Source organism: Carya illinoinensis, chromosome 15, assembly GCF_018687715.1.
Source record: "Carya illinoinensis cultivar Pawnee chromosome 15, C.illinoinensisPawnee_v1, whole genome shotgun sequence".
NCBI classification, from domain to species: domain Eukaryota; kingdom Viridiplantae; phylum Streptophyta; class Magnoliopsida; order Fagales; family Juglandaceae; genus Carya; species Carya illinoinensis.
Genome location: NC_056766.1, coordinates 41,261,839 through 41,285,590, shown reverse-complemented (window position 1 = coordinate 41,285,590; position 23,752 = coordinate 41,261,839). Strand labels below are relative to the sequence as shown.

General features: G+C 32.9%; 1 protein-coding gene across 12 annotated transcripts; it reads left to right on the top strand.

The window, feature by feature from the left end:
• Positions 1-215: 215 nt before the first annotated feature.
• On the top strand, positions 216-16,789 carry LOC122295542 (disease resistance protein RPV1-like). 12 transcript variants are annotated; one of them, XM_043104601.1, is made up of 11 exons: positions 216-890; positions 2,614-3,715; positions 4,327-4,620; positions 4,730-6,064; positions 6,156-6,748; positions 6,895-6,960; positions 7,404-7,976; positions 8,065-8,241; positions 9,815-10,037; positions 10,147-10,693; positions 11,263-11,809. In XM_043104601.1, the coding sequence occupies exons 1-5, from the start codon at positions 400-402 to the stop codon at positions 6,687-6,689; spliced, it is 3,756 nt and encodes a 1,251-aa protein (XP_042960535.1). In that variant the 5' UTR covers positions 216-399; the 3' UTR covers positions 6,690-6,748; positions 6,895-6,960; positions 7,404-7,976; positions 8,065-8,241; positions 9,815-10,037; positions 10,147-10,693; positions 11,263-11,809. The 12 variants fall into 12 exon arrangements, with proteins under 12 accessions (XP_042960535.1, XP_042960541.1, XP_042960546.1 ...); XM_043104607.1 differs by lacking the exon at positions 11,263-11,809 and having other exon boundaries at positions 7,404-7,649; positions 7,852-7,976; positions 10,147-10,667; XM_043104612.1 differs by lacking the exons at positions 9,815-10,037; positions 10,147-10,693; positions 11,263-11,809 and adding exons at positions 15,088-15,638; positions 16,021-16,789.
• Positions 16,790-23,752: the final 6,963 nt, after the last annotated feature.

Sequence of the window (23,752 nt, the reverse complement as noted above, 5' to 3'; positions counted from 1 at the left end):
TAATTTAATTAAAGAATATATATGATTAGAAAAGATAAAAAGTTAAAAAGAAGAACAATATTTTTCTTAGATTGAAAATGTCGTAATTTACAGTACTAAATAATTAAAAAGTAATAAGTAATGATTGAGTAAAAAGCAAGTTGTTGAAGAAATATGTGGCCGCGTTCTTTGACCAAGGTAGAAGAAAGAGGCTCAACCCACCGACCGGAATGTCAGTTAATGATACATCCATGTGTTGCATCTCATCTTTTCCTTTTCTCTACTTTCTATATGATGCAACGCGCAAGTTCCCAAGAAGTTCTTCTTGCAACGCGGTATCCACTTCTTTAAACTTATACAGGGAGCCCAATCGTCATCCACGGTATATCCATCTCCAACTAATTACACTTTACATCCAAAATGTCTTCTTCCATCGCATTACCAGGAGTCCTTTCCTCTCAATGGAATTATGATGTATTCTTAAGCTTTCGCGGTGAGGATACCCGCAATGGTTTTACTGGTCATCTTTACCATGCTTTGGATCAAAAGGGAATCAACACTTACAAAGATGATGTGGAGCTGAGAAGAGGTGAAGAAATTTCACCTGCACTTTTAAAGGCCATTCAAGAGTCAAAGATTTCGATCGTTATCTTTTCTGAAAACTATGCATCATCTACTTGGTGTTTGGATGAGCTTTTAAAGATTCTAGAGTGTAAAGAATCAAAACAACAGAAGGTTTTTCCAGTATTTTACAAAGTCGAGCCATCGACAGTACGGCAACAAAAAAATAGTTTTAAAGAAGCATTGGATAAACATGAAGACAAGTTTAAGGATGATGCTAAAGTTCAGAAGTGGAAGACTGCCTTAAAACAAGCTGCCGATCTATCCGGTTTCCATTTAAAGATCGAGGAGTAAGTCCAACATGAACTCTTATCCCTCTATCGATTCATATATTTTTTGAGTTTTGATATATGTATGTACATATATATATATATATATATATATATATGTAGTGCATGTACATGCGTTAGAATTAAATCCATGATCACTTGAGACTAGGCTTCAATTGCAACTTTTGCTTCCATATATTCTTAATTTGAAAAACAAAGAAATTTGAGATATATAATTTACTTTTGATCAGATTACATCCTTCGTAGAAATATATATATATATATATATATATATATATAGTGAGAAGCTGTAATTTAGGCCATTTTTACTTCTCAAAAACATCTCTATCTCATCATTATAATTTTTATAAATTCTTATATAAAATATAATAAATAATTTAACTTTTTCAAATTTTAAAATAAAATTAATATTAAAAAATTATATTATAATAAGATTTTATTTATTATTATTTAAAACATTTAATCTCATTTCATATATCTAACATGATGGAGATAGAGAGAGAGAAATAGAGAGAATGCGAGGGAGAGAGTTAGAGAGAGATAGACATGCAGAGAGATAGAGAGTGAGTGTGATGAATACAAAGACTCGGCTCACTAAGGCCAGCATATGAAGGACATGGCAAGGCGGGGTGGCGATGATTAGAGTTTTTGAATCCAAAATGGGTGGGGGGTTTCGTGTTACAGAAAGAGAGGGCGATCCGCGATAGAGGGAGGATTGGGAAGGAGAGAGGAATTAGGGCTAGTGTGAAATAGGACAAAACGGCGCCATTTTGAGGAGATGGGCAGGCCTTCTCCTAAGGATTTGGGGCCTTAGTTGTGGGCTGGGCTTGGGCTTTTGGGGCTGGCTTCATATTATGCATGACCAAAATGTAGAAGCCCTCAACTCTAAAAATTGTGTTCATACTGATGTTTATTTACGTACGTAATAACACTTCTCACACTCTAACTACGGTTTTTCTTTTCTTTTTTTTTTTTATTCTTTTTTTAACCTTAAATTAAAAAGGATGTATAATATAAACCCTAAGAGATTGCATACATTTATGATTTACCCATTAAATTGGTCAAGCGGCACTTTCTTGATATTTATTGTCAAATTAAATTGGAAGGTACAAACTAAGTAAAATTGAAGATGGGTGGTATTTTTTTAACACATAAATGTCAGGTACTAAAAAAAATTACTACAACGATTAAAGAAAACAGTGAACAAAGAATGACGACCTACATGGCTTTGGTTCTCCACTATTTTGAGAGTCCGATTTATTTTCCCTTTTTCTTAGTCTTGAATTTGATAAAGACGATCTCTACACCTTCTTCGATCACCACTTACGATGATAGTTTTAGTATAGTACTTCAGCTAGCCATGCGAATTGTTACACTTTTAAAATTCATATGTTTTTAACGATTGCTAGTTCAAAAAAGATTGATATTTATCGTCTAGAGTATGTACGTTTCATGCACTCTTTTTAAAAAAAAAAGTAGATTAATTTGGGCCCCTCATGTAAGAATTATTTTATTAATGATGGAATTCACATTTTTTCAAATTGAGTGTGTGAAGTTTGCACAACTTAAGATTATTCTAGCATTACTCTAATGAGAATAAAATTAACTTGTGCCTCGTCATTTATTACATGAGAATAAAATTATGCGTAAATTATGTTCCCATGTCTTTTAACATGAGGAAGTCAAATTCATGAATTTTCTTTTAATCCTTTTGCATTGGCAGGAACGAATCTAAATTTATCGAAGAAATTGTTCAAGAGGTCTCAAAAATAGTACTAAATCGTACATATTTGCATGTTGCTGAGTATCCAGTGGGAATAAACTCTCGTGTAGAAGATATTAGTGAGCTATTATGTATTGAGGAGAATGACATACGCATGATAGGGATTTTTGGTGTCGGTGGAATTGGGAAAACAACTATTGCAAAAGAGATGTATAACTGCATTACTGATCAATTTGAAGGCAGCTGTTTTCTTGCAAATGTTAGAGAATCTTCAAAACAAGATCAAGGTGGTCTCGTAAAGTTGCAAGAGACAATTCTTTCTGAAATTCTTAAAGATTCAAGTTTGAAAGTTAGTAATGTTGATCGAGGAATCAATTTGATAATGGAGAAACTTCGCTGTAAAAGAATTCTTTTGGTTCTTGATGATGTTGATTGTTTGGACCAATTAAAAAAATTATGTGGAGGATGCAATTGGTTTGGTTCTGCTAGTCGAATCATCATAACAACAAGGGATGAGGGTTTACTAACTAAGCATAGTGTTCATTTCAAATATCGTATGAAGGAAATGGATCACCATGAAGCTCTTCAGCTCTTTAGCCAGCATGCTTTCAAAAGTGACAAACCTGATGATGCTTTTGCGGATGTCATAAAACTTGCACTAAAGTGTGCTGACGGCCTTCCACTCGCTTTACAAGTGATAGGCTCAAATCTATATGGAGAAGATATAGATTTTTGGAAAAGCGAATTGGAAAAGTACAAAAGAATTCCAGAAGAAAATATCCACAAAAAACTCAAAATAAGTTACGATGGATTAGATTATCATACAAAAAAGATTTTTCTTGACATTGCATGTTTCTTCAAAGGATACAACAGAGATTATGTCACTAAAATATTGAATGGTTGTGGTTTCTTTGCCGATGCTGGTATCAAAAAACTCGAAGATAAATGTCTCATAACTAATGATGTATGGCGACTGGGGATGCATGACTTACTAGAAGATATGGGTAGAGAAATTGTCCGACAAGAATCACCCGAAGAACCTGGCAAGCGGAGTAGATTATACTTTCATGAAGATGTTCGTGAAGTACTTGAAAAAAATAAGGTAAGATTTTCCCTAGAAATATAATTCTACTTCCAAGTTCTTTTGTTTTTTTTTTATTTTTTCAATTGAAGCTATTATTAAATTAAAAGAAATGGATCCAGAAATACATATAAATTATTATATAGACACATACGTACCCTCTACATGAAATATTTTCCCAATTTTGTAAATAAAATAATTTTAATAAAGAAATACAAATAAAATCATGAAAGCCAATTCACATTTTCTCCATTTTTCTAAAAAGGCAAAATGCTATGATTATCTGATACTTTTTTAGTATTTTAAACAGAGTAATACGTATTAAAAGGAAGAAGTATATATGACTTTGACATTTGAACGTACATACTCATTTCTAGAAATCTAAATGATAAAATAAGGCTATTCCTTTTGAAATCTAAATAAAAACACCATATGAAGAAAGGTGAGGCCTATGTTTGTTATTTCCTTCTTAATAAATGAAATAGTGATGTACACACGTATTGTAAGAAAAATACATATAATCGTAGCTTGTTCAACTTATATATAGTTCATGAACACTTGCGCAAGTAGTGTTGAATTATAGGGAATTTATCTTTGATTTTTGATAGAACACTTGTGCATTCTCACATTAGGGAACAGAGCAAATTGAAGGCATATTGATAGAGATGCCTCGGAAGGACAGCAGGATACATTTGGATTCTGATGTGTTTGCAAAAATGGAAAAACTTAGAATACTAAAAGTTAGTATCTTCGATGACGTCATTTTTTGTGGTGGATTGAATTATCTCTCTAATGAGTTAAGAGTTCTTAGATGGCCCAAATGTCCTTTGCTCTTTTTGCCATCTTCTTTTCATGGAGAGAAACTCATTGAGTTCAGTATCAAAGGAAGCAATATTAGAGATTTAGGCACGAGATTGCAATCTAAGGTAAGTATTTTTATTTTCAATATCATGTGGATCTGTCTTAGTTTTAAGGTATGCTGCAAATGTCCTTTAATTGTTAATACATTTCCTTTATTTTCTTCTTTTCAAACAGAACTTAACCAGTATAGATCTCAGTAACTGTGAGTACTTGACAAATATATCGGATCTTTCAAGTTGCTCAAATCTAGAGAAGTTGTTTTTACATGGATGTACAAGTTTAGTTGAGGTTCATGATTCTGTTGGATTTTTGGATAAGCTTGTTCAATTGTATTTTCGCTATTGTTTCAACCTAAAGAAGTTGCCAAGAAGCTTCAAGTTGAGATGTCTAGAATTACTTGCACTTGACGGTTGTACTAGTCTTGAATACTTTCCAGAAATTGAGTGTGAAATGAAATATTTGAATTGTGTCGAGTTAACAAGCTGCGGAATACAGGAGCTACCTTCATCCATTACATACCTCACTGGGCTCAATACGTTATATATAAATGGTTGCGACAACTTTGTGCATTTTCCAGTGAACATTTTTCAGTTGGAACATCTACAAGATGTTTCCATCACTTGTTGTCCAAATTTTGTAAATTTTGGAAAGGAGGTGGGGCATAATGGACAATTCGTGCCATGCATACAGGAAAATGAAATTTCTTCAAGTATGGAATTGTCGCCTCCAGAATCAAATAATTTATTTAGGACATTTAATTTCTCATCCAGTTTGAGAGAATTATATCTATGTCGTAGTGGTATTGTTAGCCTTCCTCCATGCATTGAAAGATTTGTTGGATTGTCTGAACTTTATGTGACATGCTGCGAGCAACTTGAAGAAATTCTATACCTTCCACCAAATATAGAAGAGGTAGATGCCAGTGGATGTTCCAACCTAAAGAGTTTCTTACCAAAATCAAATAATTTATCTCGAACATATAATTTCTCATCCAGTTTGAGGACTTTAAATCTATCTGATAGTGGTATTGTTAGCCTTCCTCCATGCATCAAAAGATTTGTTGGATTGTCTAAACTTTATTTGACAGACTGCAAGCAACTTGAAGAAATTCTACACCTTCCACCAAATATAGAAGAGGTAGATGCCAGTGGATGTTCCAGCCTAAAGAGTTTCTTACCAAAATCAAATAATAGATTATCCAGTTTGAGGACATTAAATCTATCTGGTAGTGGTATTGTTAGCCTTCGTCCATGCATCGAAGGATTTGTTGGATTGTCTAAACTTGATTTGAGAGAATGCAAGCAACTTGAAGAAATTCTACACCTTCCACCAAATATAAAATGGGTAGATGCCAGTGGATGCGTGTTATTGGAACGCTTTCCTCATGTATCGACAGAATCTTCATTTGGTACACCCGACTTAAAACGGCTAACAAGGATTGACTTATCGGAATGCAATAAAGTGAAAGTGGATGTAGGGAATCATGCGCCAGATCCATTATGGGTTCAGGTATACATGTCCCATCTATTTGATCTCAACTTCTTTCTACTTCGTATTTGATAGCTTGTATTTATTTTCTAACATATACTTGGTTTAATAGGAACGCTTTCGGGGGAAAGATTCAAGTACAATTATATATTCAGGAAGTAGGATTCCAGAGTGGTTCAAGTATTGCGAGGAGACTACTTCATTAAGTAAATCTATTGAAGTAGAAATTGATCGTAATGTGTCCATGTGTTTTGGGCATCAGATCGTGGCATTAGTTTTGTGTTTTGTTGTGGGACCTCTTCTAGCATGGAGTTTTAATATCTCAATAAACGGCCAGCGGATTGGATTATGGGGTTCAATGTGCCCACATGATCGTGTATGTCTAAAATACATAGCTGGAAATTCTATTGATGAGATTCTGTCAAGAAGTTACAGGGAGGGGAACAATAATATGAGGTTTACATTTGAAAGTGATTCAGAGAAAGCAGTCTTAAAAAGTGTCGGAGTCCATCTAATATACGGGAAGGACAATTTCATTAATCCTATTCAACTTTCAAAGAGATCTCCAGATGATGGTGAGCATGACTTGGAACCCGATTGGAACCCACAACAGAAGCGTCAATCTTCAACCACAAGAATTATGTAATTCAAGGATGCTAATGTTGATTTAATTATTGAAGATTTGGATTTAGAACTTCGACTTGGGTAAGTGATAATAGCCGAATTTGTGCAGAATTTTACTAAATTAAATAAAGCATTATCACAATTATGCAATCATGTTAATTCTTATATTTTTATTAGACTTGAAATATTTATTTTTCTTACTTAAATTTAAGTTTATATTAATGAAGGAATTGAAATTCAGAAAAGAATCGAAGTTGCGGAAGGAATCAAAGTTGGGGGAAAGAACTGCAACGGTAACAAACTTGCAGCGCCTATATTTACATTTTGAGAGATTTTTATTCTTCTTTAGTTTCGTTTTAAATACTGCTTTGATGTTTATTTACATGCATATTTTAGAATTTAATTTCATGAACAAGCCTAGCTAAATTTTCAACTAAGGTTGAGAATGAAACCACCTTGAAGATTATTAATATTATTTATGAGATTGATTTTTACCAACTATCGACGCTTTCAACGATTTATTATTCTTGTTTCATATCAATTGAGAGGGATAAAATTCTTGACATGAGTTCAATCATGTTTTTATCATGATTTAGAATAATCTTAATCAGCTGATATCTTAGAAAACATTTTTATGGAAAATTAGTAGTCTTTTAAAGGTATTTTTTAGTTTTAAGTGACACAGAATGAACCTATCTCGAATTGTTTTGCAATGGCTAAAACCTTGCATTCACAGGATGCTTGTGGAATTTGTAGCAAAGTAATCTCCTCGACCACTTTACTAGAATTTCAGTACATATATTAATATATACACCAGGAATATTGAAACAGGTTCAAAGGCCTCAAAGAATATGTTTTTAGACCAAGACCAGATCAGTAATGGAGATTTAAGGATGCTGGATGAATTGTTATACTAGGCATTATAAGGTCTCCATTGAAAGGCAGAAATTAATGACCAAATTTATGTGTGGAGGGAAGAAAGGTAATGTGCATGGAGCTGGTTTTCTTAACATTTGTGTGTTACGCACAAAACTGTCCAGGAACACATCAAAGACGATATTTAAGTGGTTCAGTAATTTGCTCCACTGGAGCCAAAATTTACTAAGTTTGTATGAGATTACAAACTCTCAAAATTTCTCACGTCCACTCTCTCTGATTTTGCACACACTGACTTCACACATCAGAGCTCTCCTTTTATATGAGAAGCTCTACTAAATGAGACAGTTGGGGAGCTGGTGGAGTTATGTCCAACCTCCAACAACATTTGGACGATGCAAAGCAGCCTTTCCTGTGTTGGTTTCATACTTAGGTAGCTGTTTTCAACATTGTGTTGTTTTTTTTCTTTTTCCGCATACTGTAATTGTCGATCTTCTTGGGCTATATTTGTCAAAATACAGGGTAATTGCTGAAAGTTTCTGGTTTGAGAAATGACACAAATCAAAGGTCCTAAAGCTCTGGATTGGATTATTATCATACTTTTGTACCCATTTCATTCCAAAAGATTGAATTTATTGTCAAGAACTACAGGCATGATCTAGATTGTTAAATGGGTTCTGCCCCTGAAGATTTGTCAGGTAGGAAATCCTACATATTTATTTATTTTTATTATGAATTTATTTTTCTAATTCTTGTGTTGTTAGAATATGTGTACAATGCATGAATCGGTTAGTTATTAGTGCTTGCTAGATATGTTCTAATTATAACAAGAAATGTGTAATTTGTTAGTAACAAGGCATTTTTTTTAAAAAAAAGAAATAAAGTCATAATGAGTTTCCAAATTAGTGTAAAAAATTTATTCATGAAGTCCCATATTTTCCAAAAAAAAAAAAAGTAGAAATTTTAACTAAGACCTATATTTGAGTGATGTGTAAGTTGTTGGTCTTGGTTTTTCATTTGCTGTTGCTACAGCTTATCTGATTGCGTCAAAGCTCTTACATGCTTTCTGTACCATAGCTGAAAAGTTGTTTTTATGGTTTTTAGTTTTGTAAAAAAAAAAAAAAAAAAGAGGGAGGGAGAAGAATCAATTTGATAAAAGAAAGACTTTGCTGCGAAAAGATTCTTTTAGTTCTTGATGATGTCGATCAGCCAAATCAATTGGAAAATTTATGTGAAAGATGTGATTGGTTTGGTTTAGGAAGTCAAATAATCATAACAACAAAGGATAAACATCTACTAGCCATGCATGATATATATTTGACATATAACATGAAGGAATTGGATGACAATGAAGCTATTCAACTCTTTAGCCAGAATGCCTTCAAAAGTGACAAACCCAATGACAGAGGGTCTTCCACTCGTTTTAATAGTGGTGGGCTCGGATCTATGCGGTAGAGATATATCTTATTGGAAAAGTGTATTGGAAAAATACAAAAGAATTCTGGAGGAAAATATTCAAGAAAAATTAAGAATAAGTTACAATGGAGTAGAGCCAAATGAGAGAAATATTTTCCTTGATATTGCATGTTTTTTCAGAGGGAAGGATGCAAGATATGTCACTAAAATACTGGATAGTTGTGGCTTCTTTCCAAATGCTGGTATCGAAAAGCTTATTGACAAATGCCTCATAAGTATTGATAAGTATGATAGATTGACCATGCATGACTTGTTGCAAGATATGGGTAGAGAAGTTGTTCGACAAGAGTCACCAAGAGAGCCTGGCAGATGTAGTAGGTTATGGTTTCATGAAAACGTTTGTTATGTACTTGAAGAAAATACGGTAAGATTCACTATAACATGTGCTTTAATTTTTAATTTGTCTTTTTTTTTTTTCCTAGTGAACCTGTTAGGGGTTTTGTTTTAGAAGAAAATGGAATTAGAAATACAAAGGTACACAGCAACATTAGCCGTATTAAGCTGTCGATCTGAAGTAGTGTAAATAAAGATAGATGAATGAAGTCTAAGTTTCTTCGTTATAAATTTTTACAAAGTGAAATAGCGATGTATACATATGTATGTGTGTTCTGATAAGACAAAATACATAATTTTTTGCAATTGTTGAACTATGTAGAACTTTCATTCTTTGCTTTTGCCAGCACACTTGGGCATTCTTTGCTCTGGCTAGGGAACAAAATTGTTTTTGTACTCGAGTAGTGATATTGTTAGTCTTCCCACATCCATCAAAAGAGTTAATGGATTAAAACAACTTAGGTTGGAGGCTTGCAGGCAACTTCAAGAAATTCTAGAGCTTCCACCCAATATAGAAGTGGTGTATGCTAATGGATGCATCTCATTCGAAAGGTTTCCCGAAGTATCAAGAAAGTTTCAATTCAATACTTGCAACTTAAGGGCACTTCGATGGACTGAATTGTTCAGATGCTATAAAATGTTTGTGAATATACGGATTCATGTGGCAAATCCTTTATTCGATGAGGTATCTCTTTCACACTCACCCCCCCCCCCTCTCTCTCTCTCTGATGTTTCTTTCTTTCTTTTTTTCCTTTCCTTTTATGTGACATGTTTGAAACATAGTTTTTTAACAGGGACATCTTAATGACTATTTTGGCGGCATTATATTTCCGGGAAGTATGATTCCTGACTGGTTAATCCATTGTAAGGAGGCTTCAAATACTCGATCATGTGAAATAGATATTGATGGGCTTCTATACTGGGGGGAGATTATAGGAATTGCTGTGCATGCTGCTGTTGGACCTATTTTTGCGATCTCTATAGAAACTCCCCTTCATCTTCTTAATGTTGACATCACCTATAACGGCGTAAGAAAGCTTTGTAAAGAAAGGATACTTCACTCATGGGGTTTAGATCATGAATGGTTGGAATACTCTGTTCTAGAACCTTTCCAGCTAAAAGGGAATAGTCTAAATGTTAACTTTACTTGTTATTTAAACTCATTATCCCTTAAACGTTGTGGAGTCCAGTTGGTGCATAAGCATGCAGATAATGCTAAAGATCATTCAGATGTGTTCTATGAGCATGATTGCGACTTGGAATTTGACTATTATTCACAACAGAATAGGCGTTCTACAACCTTGGATATCAAAAATTTGAACTTAGAGGATACTCAACTTGGTGAGTCCCTACTAAACTAATCAAATCACTCACAACATTGATCAACCTACCATCCTTTCTTCATTCATTACCCAAATGCTTGTTTTTTTCTAGATTTATTTTCAAATCTCACTCCTAACACTAAACACACTTGCTAGTTTTCATCACCGAGGAACCTGCAATTCTTATTATGTTCCAAAGTTAACAACTCAAGATGGGGGTCGTTAAAGAGTATGTGCAACCATACTTGTGTTGGCAGATTTCCTATACAAGAAACTAATAGCTCATGTTTAAATCGTGAGTCTAAGTGATTCATGTGTCACATGTTAATCTTAGTCTTTTACAAGTGATGACTTAGAAACCAAGTGTTTTTCTCTTGAGAATAGTCTTCAAATCCTTGGGGGAAATCCAATCTCCACTCTTCACAGTTTTACAGGACACGTTTAAACTCAAAATATATTGAGAAATGTTTTCTCGAAATAAAGCACTCTTGTTATGGTAATTGATTACTCTATTCACGTATGCATATATGTTTGTGAATAAGTTTCAGGTTACTTAGGATAAAAATTTAATTTGTCAATCTTTCTTAGGATTGCACATCATGCCACTATTTGCTCAGAAACAGACTACTTGGTCTTAGCCAACTTCACATGAGGCTGGTGAAAGCTCATCTAGACAGGTGGCTCGACCTTCCTAGATGGAAACTATTGTCGGAGATGGATTGTAGGATAGATGCACATGTTGCTCCAGTGAGACAGCTCAAAGATATTGCATCTAGACTTAAGAACATAGAGATTCAACTCCAAGATCTACAGAGTGCCCTCAAGGAAAATGTACCATAACCAGCAGAGGATTGATCCTACAGGGCTTGATTCACATTCTATTTCTACCTGCTAACTTTTCGTTATGTTTGTATTGCACCGTACTCCCTTTGAGCATGTTATTTCAGCATGTTTTTGTGTCTGTTGTGGAGCTATTATGGAGCTTTGATTCACTTCTAAAGTGATATTTGGTCGAGCTATTATGGAGTGGATGATCTAGAACAGTAAAAGGGATGAAAAAATAAATGTTTGAAGAAGGCTGATTGGTATGCCTAATATACTTCCAACAATGAAGATTGATTGATTTTCCTTTAAAGAAGCATGATTATGTCATATTACTGGACGTCATGAGGCATGAGTGCTCAGGGCATGTTTTGAAGTATTGCATGCATATTTATCAATCAAAACCAGAAATGAAAAAAGTTTATGGAAAGAATTCTTTCACTATTAGCATGCTTAGAATTTCAATTGCATTATCACATGGTGACTTGTGAATAAGCATCCATTGAAATTTCATGTATCTTAGAAAACATTTTTATGGGAAATTAGTACTCTTTTAAAGGTATTTTTTAGTTCAAGTGAACACAGAAAAATCTCGAATTTTTTTGCAATAGCTCGAACATTGCATTCATAGGGTGCTTGTGGAATTTGCAGCAAAGTAATCTCCTCGACCACTTTACTGGAATTTCAGTACATATATATACACTAGGAATATTGAAACAGGTTCAAAGGCCTCAAAGAATATGTTTATAGACCAAGACCTGATCTATAAAGGGAGATTTAAATGCCTTGAAAACTATGTTTTACAGACCTAATGACCATAAGAAGGGTAATTTGAATAAGTTTATAATTGTACAGCATAACATAAAAGGATTTATAATTTTCTAGGATTATTTTCGAGTTCACCAAATAAGATATGTACTGGACCTGATTTCTTAACCCTTTTTCGCCTTTTCAGCTTTCTATTAGACTATGATGACCACTTCCCGTATTGGAAAGGATGCTGGATGAATTGTTATGCTAGGCATTAGAATGTCACCATTAAAGGGCTGAAAACTTTGGATAATGTCATTTTATAAAGTTTCCATGCTCCAAACTGAATTGCTCAGGACTTAGGAGAATTAAACAGATTGTATAGGTTTGGCAAGTGTGTTTCCATCTTACTCACACACAAGGGAATTGCTTTGCCACCATTTAATGATAGAGGAATTGGATAGACCAAATTTAGATGTTGCTATCACCGCTGTATTTTTCTTAACATGTGTGGAAAACGCATGAATAACTTAATTTCTGTGCAAATTAAGGGAATCTAAAATGTTGTTGATTTTTTTTTTTCATCGTACTGTAATTGTTGATCTTCTTGGGCTGCATTTGTCAAAATACAGGGTAATTGTTGAAAGTTTCTGGTTTGAGAAATGATACAAATCAAAGTTCCTAAAGCTCTAGATGGGATTATTATCATATTTTTGTTTGCGTCTCAAAATAAGAATGAACTCTTGAGGAAATAATAGTAACGCATTCCACTCCTTAAACTCCAGCAAAATCTGCCCCTGCTTACTGGTTACTAATCAGGTCATGTACTAATAGTAATGCATAATGAAAGACTTCTATTTTAGTATCACCAATATTGGCTTGCCATTTTGTGGTTATCTTGCTGGAGCTCTTGGATTCTATTGTATCTAATCGCGCCTATCTTGATGGCTAACAGTACCTGGTAGAGGCAGTGGCGGAGCTAGGATTTTCTTTCAGTTGGTGCAAAATCTAATTAAAATAAAAAAAGTATGAGCCACTTTTCTTTTGTAGAACATTTTTTCAATTATAATCACAATAAGTTCTTTACACTTCTTAAGATGAGGATGCATTGGTACATGTAATGGATGCCAACTGCAGACATGCCACTGTTCCCCCAGCACCCCCTCCCTGTCTTGTTGATGTAGGATGTGCAGAAATTCAATCTTTTTGTAATGAAACAGTACTATTGCATTACAAAAAGATTGACTTTCTTCTCAATAACCACACAAATGATCTATACTTAGTCAATACCATAAACACAGACATGTAAGAGCCTAGATGGTTAAATGGGTTCTGCCCCTGAAGATCTGTCAGGTAGGAAATGCAGCCAGTACAGTTTTATTAATCACTTTTCCTCTGGAAAATCCAACATATTTAATTTTTTTTTTATAAAATTATTTTTCTTATTCTTGTTCTGTTAGAAAATGTGTACAATGGATGAACTGGTTAGTTATTAATGCTTGCTAAATATGTTATAATTATAACAATATATGTGTAATTAGTTAGTAATTGGTGATTTGTATTTAAGCTTTCTAATATTGTAATCCGCTCTTGCCTGAATGGAAGAGTGAGAGAGAGAGAGAGAGAGAGAGAGTCGAATTTGTTAATTCCTTAGAAGTAATCAATTACTAATTGCTAATTGTTGATTTGTACAAACAGGTGCATACTAATGTCGTGTTTGTAAATACCCCACAAACAAGCTAATTTGGGGCAGACCTAACATTTAAGGGTTTAAATTAACGAGAATTCCAATAAATAAAGTCATGTTGTTTATTTATTTATTTTCCCTTTTGTTTCGAGAAATAAAGTCATGTTGAGTTGCCTAGATACCAGTTTTTATTTTTATTTTTTATAATACCAGTTAAAAGGCCTTCCAAATTAGTTAATAAATTTTATTTATGAAGTCCAATATTTTCCCAAAAAAGAAATAGAAAATTTAATCAAAACCTATATTTGAGTGCTGTAAAAGTTGATGGTCATGGTTATTCATCTTGCTCTTGCTAGCTACAGCTTCTCTGTTTGCTGCAAAAGCTCTTACATACTTTCTGTACCATAACTGGGATCGCTTCTCATGCACTTAGTTGGAAAGCAAAAATTAAAGTGATTCTCAAGGGTTTTCTTTCCAAAGCTTTTGGAGTTAAGGCTTGAGGATAACCATTTTGATGGTCAGATACCATATTTTCAACAGAAGTCATTGAATTCTTTTAATGTATCGGGTAATGAATTGGAGGGTCCAATTCCAAATAGCCTTAGTGGAACGGATTCAAGTTCCTTCTCTGGTGAGTCAACTTTTTATGACATCATATGTGTATATATATCTATATATATAATGTATCATGTGCATGTACATGTATATCTACTTACACAAACGTGTTTCTTCAGTTGTTGTATTTATTCTTCACAGAGTTATCAGAAAATGGTTGCTTCTAACAAACTCTAAGGTACAAAGTAATGGTTACAAATCTGCATTCTTATGTTTTGAACTAAAATATTGATTAAGCCTATAAGTGATCTATTGGATTCTATATTGTTATGGTAATTAAAATAGAGAGTACTGTTTTCCTATAAGATTAATTGTTAAATCTATATCTATATACTCAAAATTTTTCATGTCAGAACATATATATGATCATCTCAAGGCTTCATTGGCATCTATAGCACTTGCCATTGATTAGCCAACTTAATGCCCCAAAGAACTGAAAACCCACATGAAACAATGCCTAAAGCCCACATGTGCATATATACAAAGGTAAATATGTTTGAAAACATTCGGGCAGTGATGGTTTGTCCTATCAATGGCAGGAAATTTAGAGCTATGTGGAAATCGTATGGGTAATTGCGACGAAGGCTCAATTCCAAGTGTCCTAGTGATTGTTATATACTTGCAACGATGGCAACAGTCGGCATAGGTATAGTGGTCTTCATCAACCACAAGAGGCAACCATCTTTATTGACAAAGGCTCCAGTACAGCCATCAAACTTGCAAAAGAAATCCAGCAGCCGCAGTGGAAATACCAAGAAGGTTGAGAATGTGAAGCTGACCTTTGTCAGGGAAGATAGGGAGAGGTTTGATCTGCAGGAATTGCTTAAACCTCAGCTGAGATATTGGGCAGTGGATCCTTTGGGTCTTCTTACAAGGCTGCCTTGCATAATGGACAGGTGATAGTTGTGAAGCGGTTCAAACAAATGAATAAGTTGGAGAAAGAGGAGTTTCAAGAGCATATGAGCAAGCTAGGGAGGTTGAGACACCCGAATATGCTTCCTCTGGTGGCTTACTACTATATATAGGAAGGAAGAGAAGCTCTTGGCATTTGACCATGTGCAGAAGGCCAGCTTGGCCGTTCATCTACATGGTACACTGATTTCCTTTCTAAAATATGTTTGCTCACATGTGCATGTATATTAGTTCATGAATTGGTAGGCCCTCTGTATATGTTTCTTTATAAACATAGCATTTTTGTCATGCATGTACACATACATACATACATACATACATACATACATCTATATAATATCCATCTCTGTTGTGTAATCACTTTCAATGTGTTCACTGACATCATTTTCAATGCAAAGAAGCACTATCACATTGTCCAATTATACCAATAGCCCTTCTAATTATAAGCCAGTTTGGAGGAAAACTTTGTCATTCTTCAGTTTACTGTTTATAATTAAAAAGCAATACTCAATCTGGTTGAACAAAGTCTGCAATTTTTTTTTTCTTGTTTTTCCTTTAAGGTAGTTCAGCCCCAAGACAACCTACATAGCCCTTTGTTCATGCCACTTGCTTTTCCATTCCTCCTCTGTTTTGTTCAAACCACAAGTCGGCAACTTATGGCCATTAATTGGTCTCTCTCTGCCACATATTGAAGATGTTCAACCACACCGATTGCTAAACTCTTGGCCACGATATTCGGTAACTGTTTAACTCTCTACATCACTCTTGTATGGACTGTTATATTCATTTGGTTAGATGATGTTGTGTTTTGAGTATTTAAGTAGAGGAATATCATGGTTTGAGAAAATATTTGTGAACGTAGAAACAAGAGAAATTAGTTCAACCTACTACTTGATGAGGTAGAATAAAATTCTGCTCTGTTTTTGGTTTAGGCAATTCGGTTTCTATTATAGTTTCTACTATAGATTTAGCTCTATCATTTCCTTTACCTGAATCCCTTTTCAATAGGCTTAAACCCTCCATTTTATACGTCAAAACATTAGAAATCAGTGTTTGTTTGTGAGCCACCTTCTCAAGCTTAAACCAACGTGAACAACCATAGATTATCACCTCTTCACCTCTTCCTCAACTACTCAACTCAAGCCTCTTGTAGCTATTGAACTTGCCTCATTCTAGACCACCTCAAGAGGTAGCACAACCACCATAGAAGCCACCAAAGCAGCAGGTAAGATCCCTCTTTTAATTCTGTCCAAAACTGTAGCATAGCAGCAAACTCTTTCTGCAATGCGTTTCCTCCTCTAAATTTATGCAATTGATTCCTTCCTACTATTTTCTGTTTTGTTGACTCTCTAGCTTGTTTATCTCCATTTGATCACTTCTAAATCTTTTCTTGTGTAATTAGGAATGTATTAGAAAGAGGGAAGGTTTGAAAAAAAGAAAATACACAAGCTCTTGGCTGTCCTTCCAGTGCAGAAAAAATTCAGCAACTTCAACCCTTGATTCCTATTAAGTTTCAGCACCTTGTTTGCTTTTATTTCATCTCTTCAACTCAGCCTCAATATGTGACATTAGGACTACCAAATTACCTTAAAATCTCACACCAAAACCAGCTCTAAGTAGCTGAAACTGAGGGGAACAGCAACACACACAACAGCAGAAAGTTGTAAGAGACAGCAGCAGTAACAGTTTCTCATTTTGTTTTCCCTCTCCTTCTTACATGTAATCTCTTCTTACTCCAAGGACCCTCATCTATACAACATAGTCTAGTCCAGTGGATGAAATATTCGAGCTCAGAATGCAGCAAAACAGAAAACAAAAACATCCTATCTGCAGCAGCAGTTTTCATATTTGAACCCCTCATTGTTTACTCTAATTTCTAATGCTTTTTCCTCGTTGCTCCTCTTAACTCAAGCCTCCTCACCTCTAACTTCGTTTGGTTGAGTAGTAGAAAGTATGGTGGAGGACATGATAATTTGGAGCAAGAAAACATCTATGTTAGTTGCAATTTTATAGTGTTAGTTCTTATATTTTTATTAGTTTTGAAATATTTATTTTTCTTACTTAAATTTGAACTTTATCTTAATGAAGGAATTGAAGTTTGGAAATGAATCAAAGTTGTGGAAGGAATCAAAGAAGGGAATGAATTGTAACCATAACAAACTTCAACGATAACAGACTTGTAGCTAGTTTTACATTATGAGAGTAGTGTAATTTTTAATTTTCTTTAATTTCATTTTAAAAATAGATTTGATATTTATTTACATTCATATTTTAGAATTTATTTTCATGAAAATGCCTAGCCAAATTTTCAATCATATTTTTCTCATAATCTTGAATAATCTTAATTGATCAGTTGAGAGCTCGATTCATAATTTTGTTAAAATAAAATTATCTGTTAATAGTTTTTTCATTGCTTAGATTAATTTGCATATTTAAAATTTATTTTAGTTTTTTATTTTGATTATAGATTAATAAGTTTATTATTTCTTGCTTTAATTCATTGATTGTTTAGTTCTTAACTTCTTATTTTATTTTAGAACTTTTTTAAAAAAAAAAAAACTATATTACAATTTATTTTAGTTTATATAATAGTCCTATGCATACAACACAAATGTAGATTTACCGTGGCTATCATGTGAAGAGATTGAAGGACATGATTGGATCTTCTAATCATTTGTGGGGTTTTTCTTTCAGTTCACTTCTCTGAGATCTAGTGAGGTATGGAATTTCCTTTATGACGAGCATTTCTTTTAATTTTGGCTTTGGATTGCTAGCCGGGGAAAAGTAAAGTTGTTGCTTTTAATAACTATAATGTAGCTTTTTTGTTTGCTACTTTACTTGTTTTTCGGCAGTCTCGATAGACCAAAAAGATTCCTTTTGGTGTTGTAGGGGTTGCAGTTTTCCCAGATCAAGATTATTGGTTTTTTTCAAGTTTTGTGATCGTAAAGTTTGGATCACTTATGGTTTGTTTGCCTTTCCAAATGATGGTAATTTCTGAGGTTAAGATCATTAAGTACTATTCATTCATACTTTCATGAATTATAAATATGGATTTTTGGCAGACAATTATGGCGACAGAAAGAGAAAATTTTGCTCGAGTTTCTAGTTTTTCACTGTTTGAACTGCATAGCAAGTTGTGACTTGATTTCTCAGGATTAGGAACATTCATGGTGGACAAGACAATTGGTGAATTGTAACTATTTTTTGCTCATTATGATGTAACTAGGATATTGTTCTTTTTGGTATATCCAGGAAGATGCCTTTGGTTGGATTGTTCTTTTTAATGTAACCAGTTGTTAATTGCAAAGCAGTGTCAAATGCAATGGTCTTTGTTTCTATTACCAAGTTTTGTATTAGTATTTGGCTATGTTTTACTGTGAAGGATTAAATATGTAGAGACACAGCAATGCAGTCTTGGAGAGTCTGATGGGCATAGTTCACAAAAGGATACCAATAAGGATGCAGTCTTGAAGTGGTGCTGCTCATCACTTCCGCCACTCACCTTGGCTCCTTCATTCTTGGTGGCTCAGTCGGCAGTTCCTCCTCTGTCTGCAAATAGCAAAATCAATAAGAACATTGGCTCATTGGAAAAACAAAAAAGAGCAAATGGAAGTGTATTTACAAGATGGCCTAAGCCATGAATTTCATGATAGTATGCATGCATTGTGTGTGTTGATCTATTATTATTTATTTTGTATAAAAAATAAAAAAACATAAAGGCCTATAAAAAAAACATTTTAAATTGTTAAAAAAAATTTAAAAAAAAAAAACCTTTGAAAAAGTGTTTAAAATATATTTTTTAAAATCTCCGTATTTAAAAAAGGAATATAAAAACATTTAAATTTTTTTAAAAAAACAAAGAAAAAAGTAACAAACCCGGATCTCCGGGTTTATATTATGTTATTGCCTGGATTTTTTTTCAAGCAGTTATCCACCCGATTTTTAAAATATTAATTCGGATCCGGATCCGGTTCTACACCCTTAGATGAGACCGACCGACCTCCCACAGCATGGGTGGTGTTTAGTTGGTGGTGGGCACTGGGTGGGTTTTGTATCCTGTTGATGAGCGCAATTTGGTTCCTAGCTGTTTAACTTTGTCCCAATTGCCTTGATGTATGCATTCATTGAACTAGGCTAGCTTTACGTAAGATTGGATCATCATTCTTTTGGGATCAATATAAGAAGAATTAGAATCTGAGGAAAGAAAACAAACATAATTAACATTAATTGGACCAATCAGTATCCCAACCCTACATGTATAACATCCAAGGAAATAATCAAAAAAGACATTCCACATTTTTTTCAATACAAGTCAAAATAAATGAAATCCTCCAAATTTTGAATAGATTAATATATAGTGGTTAAACTCAATGTGAATGGCGCGTAATTTGTTTGTGGATCTATCTCTGGCCATAAATCTCGAGTGGACGTACATAATTTAAACGAATATTGATGCGGGAGGGATGCTTATGACTCTAAGCAAACTAGAACATGAAGTGAGTGATCAAGTGAATCATATATATAATGTATGTAGACAAGGTAATTTGTATGAGATTGTTCTTGAATGGTATTATTGATGGGTATTCATTGAGGATAGTTATGATATTAATGGCGCATTTTAATACAGAGTTAGATCAAGTGGATATGAGAATGTGTTTGAGAATGAGAAGTTGGAAGAAAAAAGTAGACGTTACAAGCTTAAAGTTTGGGTCATCATACATAATACTTATTGGGCTTGCAATTAGGAAATTTAGATTTGAGCTAAAAAAGAACCCTCCCAATAATAGTGTATGATTGTACTTTGCTGATGAATATATAAAGTACCTTCAAGTTAGTTTGGGTGGAATTATTTTTTAATCCCATTTGTAAATGATATTATGCTTTCAAACAATAATTTAGATTTGCTACGTGAGACTAGGCCTCGTTTGTTTATGCAATTTAGATAAGATGAGATATTTTGAATAGTAGTGAAATTTTTGAATTAAGATGAGATAAAATAATTTGTAAAAAAAAATGTTTGTTTGGAAAGTGAGATGAAATAAGATAATTTTTACTTTTTGATATTTGAAAAAGTGTGGGTCCCATGGTATTTATAGAGTACCTTAATTGTGCTCATGACAGTTTTCATTGTTTATTTACTATTCATTTAAGTGAACGTTTTCAAAACTTAAGAGATAAAATATTGTGTTAGAATAGCCAAAACTACTATACGGTACAACTCCAGATTAGATGAAAACATCTAATCCAAACCGGGCCTAAATAGTTTTCAAAGCTTTGAAATGAAGGATTTGGAAGGCTCTTAACTCACTAAAAGAAAAAAGATAGAAATTATAAGATGCAATAACCATTTTTAAGATCCAATAACAAAAACCATAGGATTGTTTTAAATTTCCCCAATAAGATTTAAAGAACCAGATTTAGGATTCTTACTTGCTACAATATATACAATGTTCTTTATTTGTTTTTATTTAAATCGGAATTTTGTATCACTGGAAGACTGCATTAACCATTTTTATTTTTATTTTATAAAAAGGAAAGTGAGAGAAAAGAGAAATGAAGTAAAATAAGAAAGTACGCGAAATAGAATAAACATGCAATTAAACCATCCATTTTCTTTTTCAATCCCATAATTCCATTGAATGCTGATTTTGCAGTTCTAAAAAGGCAAAAGGAGATGTGAACTTGCAGATATATATATATATATATATATACACACACACACACATCTATATTAGGAAGTTACCAAAGTATTTTCTCACATCTTTATTCCACAAATTCGAATTCTTTAGTAATGTTGACCATTGACTTGGATTAGTTTTCTATGCAGAGAAGTAACAAAAAATTGTTCTGATTTGATATAATATGTTATAATTTATTTAAAGTAAAATTAAAATAAAATGAGTTAAAAAAAAATCTTGTTAGTTTGTAAACTTTACTATAATGAGATCTATATGTGAACTAATATTTTTTTTTTTAAATAAAAAGTTTGTTTAACATGGTATTTTGCAGTAGTAACAAAAAATAATAAGAAAATAATTTAATTTTAATCAAGGAATAATTTTAATTTTGTTATGTCATGTTATATATGTTAATGTAGTATATTTTAAGTTATTATTGATTTAATTATGAACATATATATGATTAGAAATTATCTAAATTAAAAATAATATTTTCTTAAATTAAGAGGTGGTTTGAATTAAGAAATACTTTCAATCCATCTCATCGTATCATTATTACAACTTTATTAAATTCTAACACAAAATATAATAAATAATTTAATTTTTTTAAATCTTAATTTAATTTTTTTAAATTTAAAATAATAATATTTAAAAATAAGATTTTAATGATATTTTATTTTATTTTTAATTTTTATCTAAAATTATCTTATCTTATATCTTTATACAATCAACCTATAAATGCCTATTACGCCTTCCAATAGATAAATAATGAATATAATGATGGATTGGCTTACGACCTCGAGAAATGGCCCACCCCTATGGGTAGGAAGGAAGTTTTCTATTTTCTTTATTCAATAAAAAGAAAGTTGCAGAGGAAGTTTGTGCCGCCTTCTTTAACTAATGCGTATGATTTTTTTTTTTTTGTAAGAGTGTTAGCATTAGTTTATTTATATATAAATATAAAATCATATATTTTAAAAATTATACAAATGCAAAATTACATATCTGTAATTAGTGTCCATTACAAAAATTAATAAAATAGTATTTATAAAGTAAACAGTACATCTACAAAGATGTATTGGCATCATTTATAGCTATCAAAATATTTACATATGCATAATCTAATATAATCAATTTAATTCGCCTCATTTCAATTCATTATTCAAATTAGTCCTAAGAGATTAGTGTATCGCATGTTAATCACAATCGTTTGTTTACGATAAGTCATGATGATGACTCAACGACCTAAGTTTTTTACTCCTTGATTAACGCCTTCAAATTTGAGGGGAAAATCCAATCTCTACTTTTTAAAGGACGAGTAGTTAAACTTATCATATATTGATTAGAAATGTTTTCTCGAGATAAAGTTAGGGTTATTGATTATTGCTATTAATCATGCATGTATATTTGTTGTACATAGTCAATGGTAAAAAAGAGGATTCCTCACTTTTCTCTCATTCAGAACACAAGGCTTTCATCTTGCACAGTTCTTAACTTATAAACTTTTCAAATCATTTCATAAAATAAAATAAAAAACTTTGTTCCTCCATGTTTCTTAAGATTGCGCGTTACGCTACTATTTGCTCAGAAACACATGCATGACTTGGTCTTCACCATTTTTACTTGAAGATGGTTGTTGGAGATAAAATTAGTGTAAGTGTTAAGTCCACAATACAAGGAGATAAAAATTAAAGTCCACTATCCTAGAATGAAAGGAAGAAACAAAGGGTTTGATAATGACAATACTTGATTAAACAAGGAGGAACGATGATACATAAAATTGAAATAACAAGACGTAAAATTAATAAGGGGTAGACTTGAAGACGGAAAAGTGGCAACAGAGAGGCCAGGGGATGGGCTTCCTAAAAATACATCAACAATGAGGAAAGTTAATCAATCTAGACAGTTAATCAACAATGATGAAAATTATATTATTAGAGATGTATTGTGGAACGAATATTGCACATAATAATTCAGTACAACGATAGCTCGGAGATATTGTCCAACTTTTTTAAGTGATTATTAATTTAATTAGCAATAAATATTATTAGAAAAGACAAAAATCAGAATAAATAATAATATTTCTCTTGATTTGATTTATAATGTCGTTTACAGCATCAAATAGATTTAAAAATAAATAAAAGACAAAAGTACTGCACACCTTATTATTATAACAAATATTTTGTATAATAATTGAGGAAGTTGCTCATTATTTTCTTTCGTCGAATTCTATATTTGGACACATAATTTCCGCGTTATCAGCATAAAATCACTTTTAAAGCTTTCTACTTTAGAGATCAAAGGAAAAAAAAAAAAAAAAAAAAAAAAAAAAAAAAAAAAAAAAAAAAAAACAAACTAGATTATCGTTTCTGTGGGGCTACCCACATGTAATATTGTCATTGGCTGCATCCTGAATTTAGTTATTAACATAAAAATTAAATTACATTATGTGTAGCCCCACCTAGCTGTCACTTTGAGGGGGCAAGGGAGAGGGAGAGGGCATATAAGTGTTTTCCAAAATAAAAACTGTGAACAGTGAGGGGCCTACAGCCGTTCCAAGCGACATGCCACCAAACCCAAGTCCTTTTGTCCTCTTACTACCGACTGTTGAGGA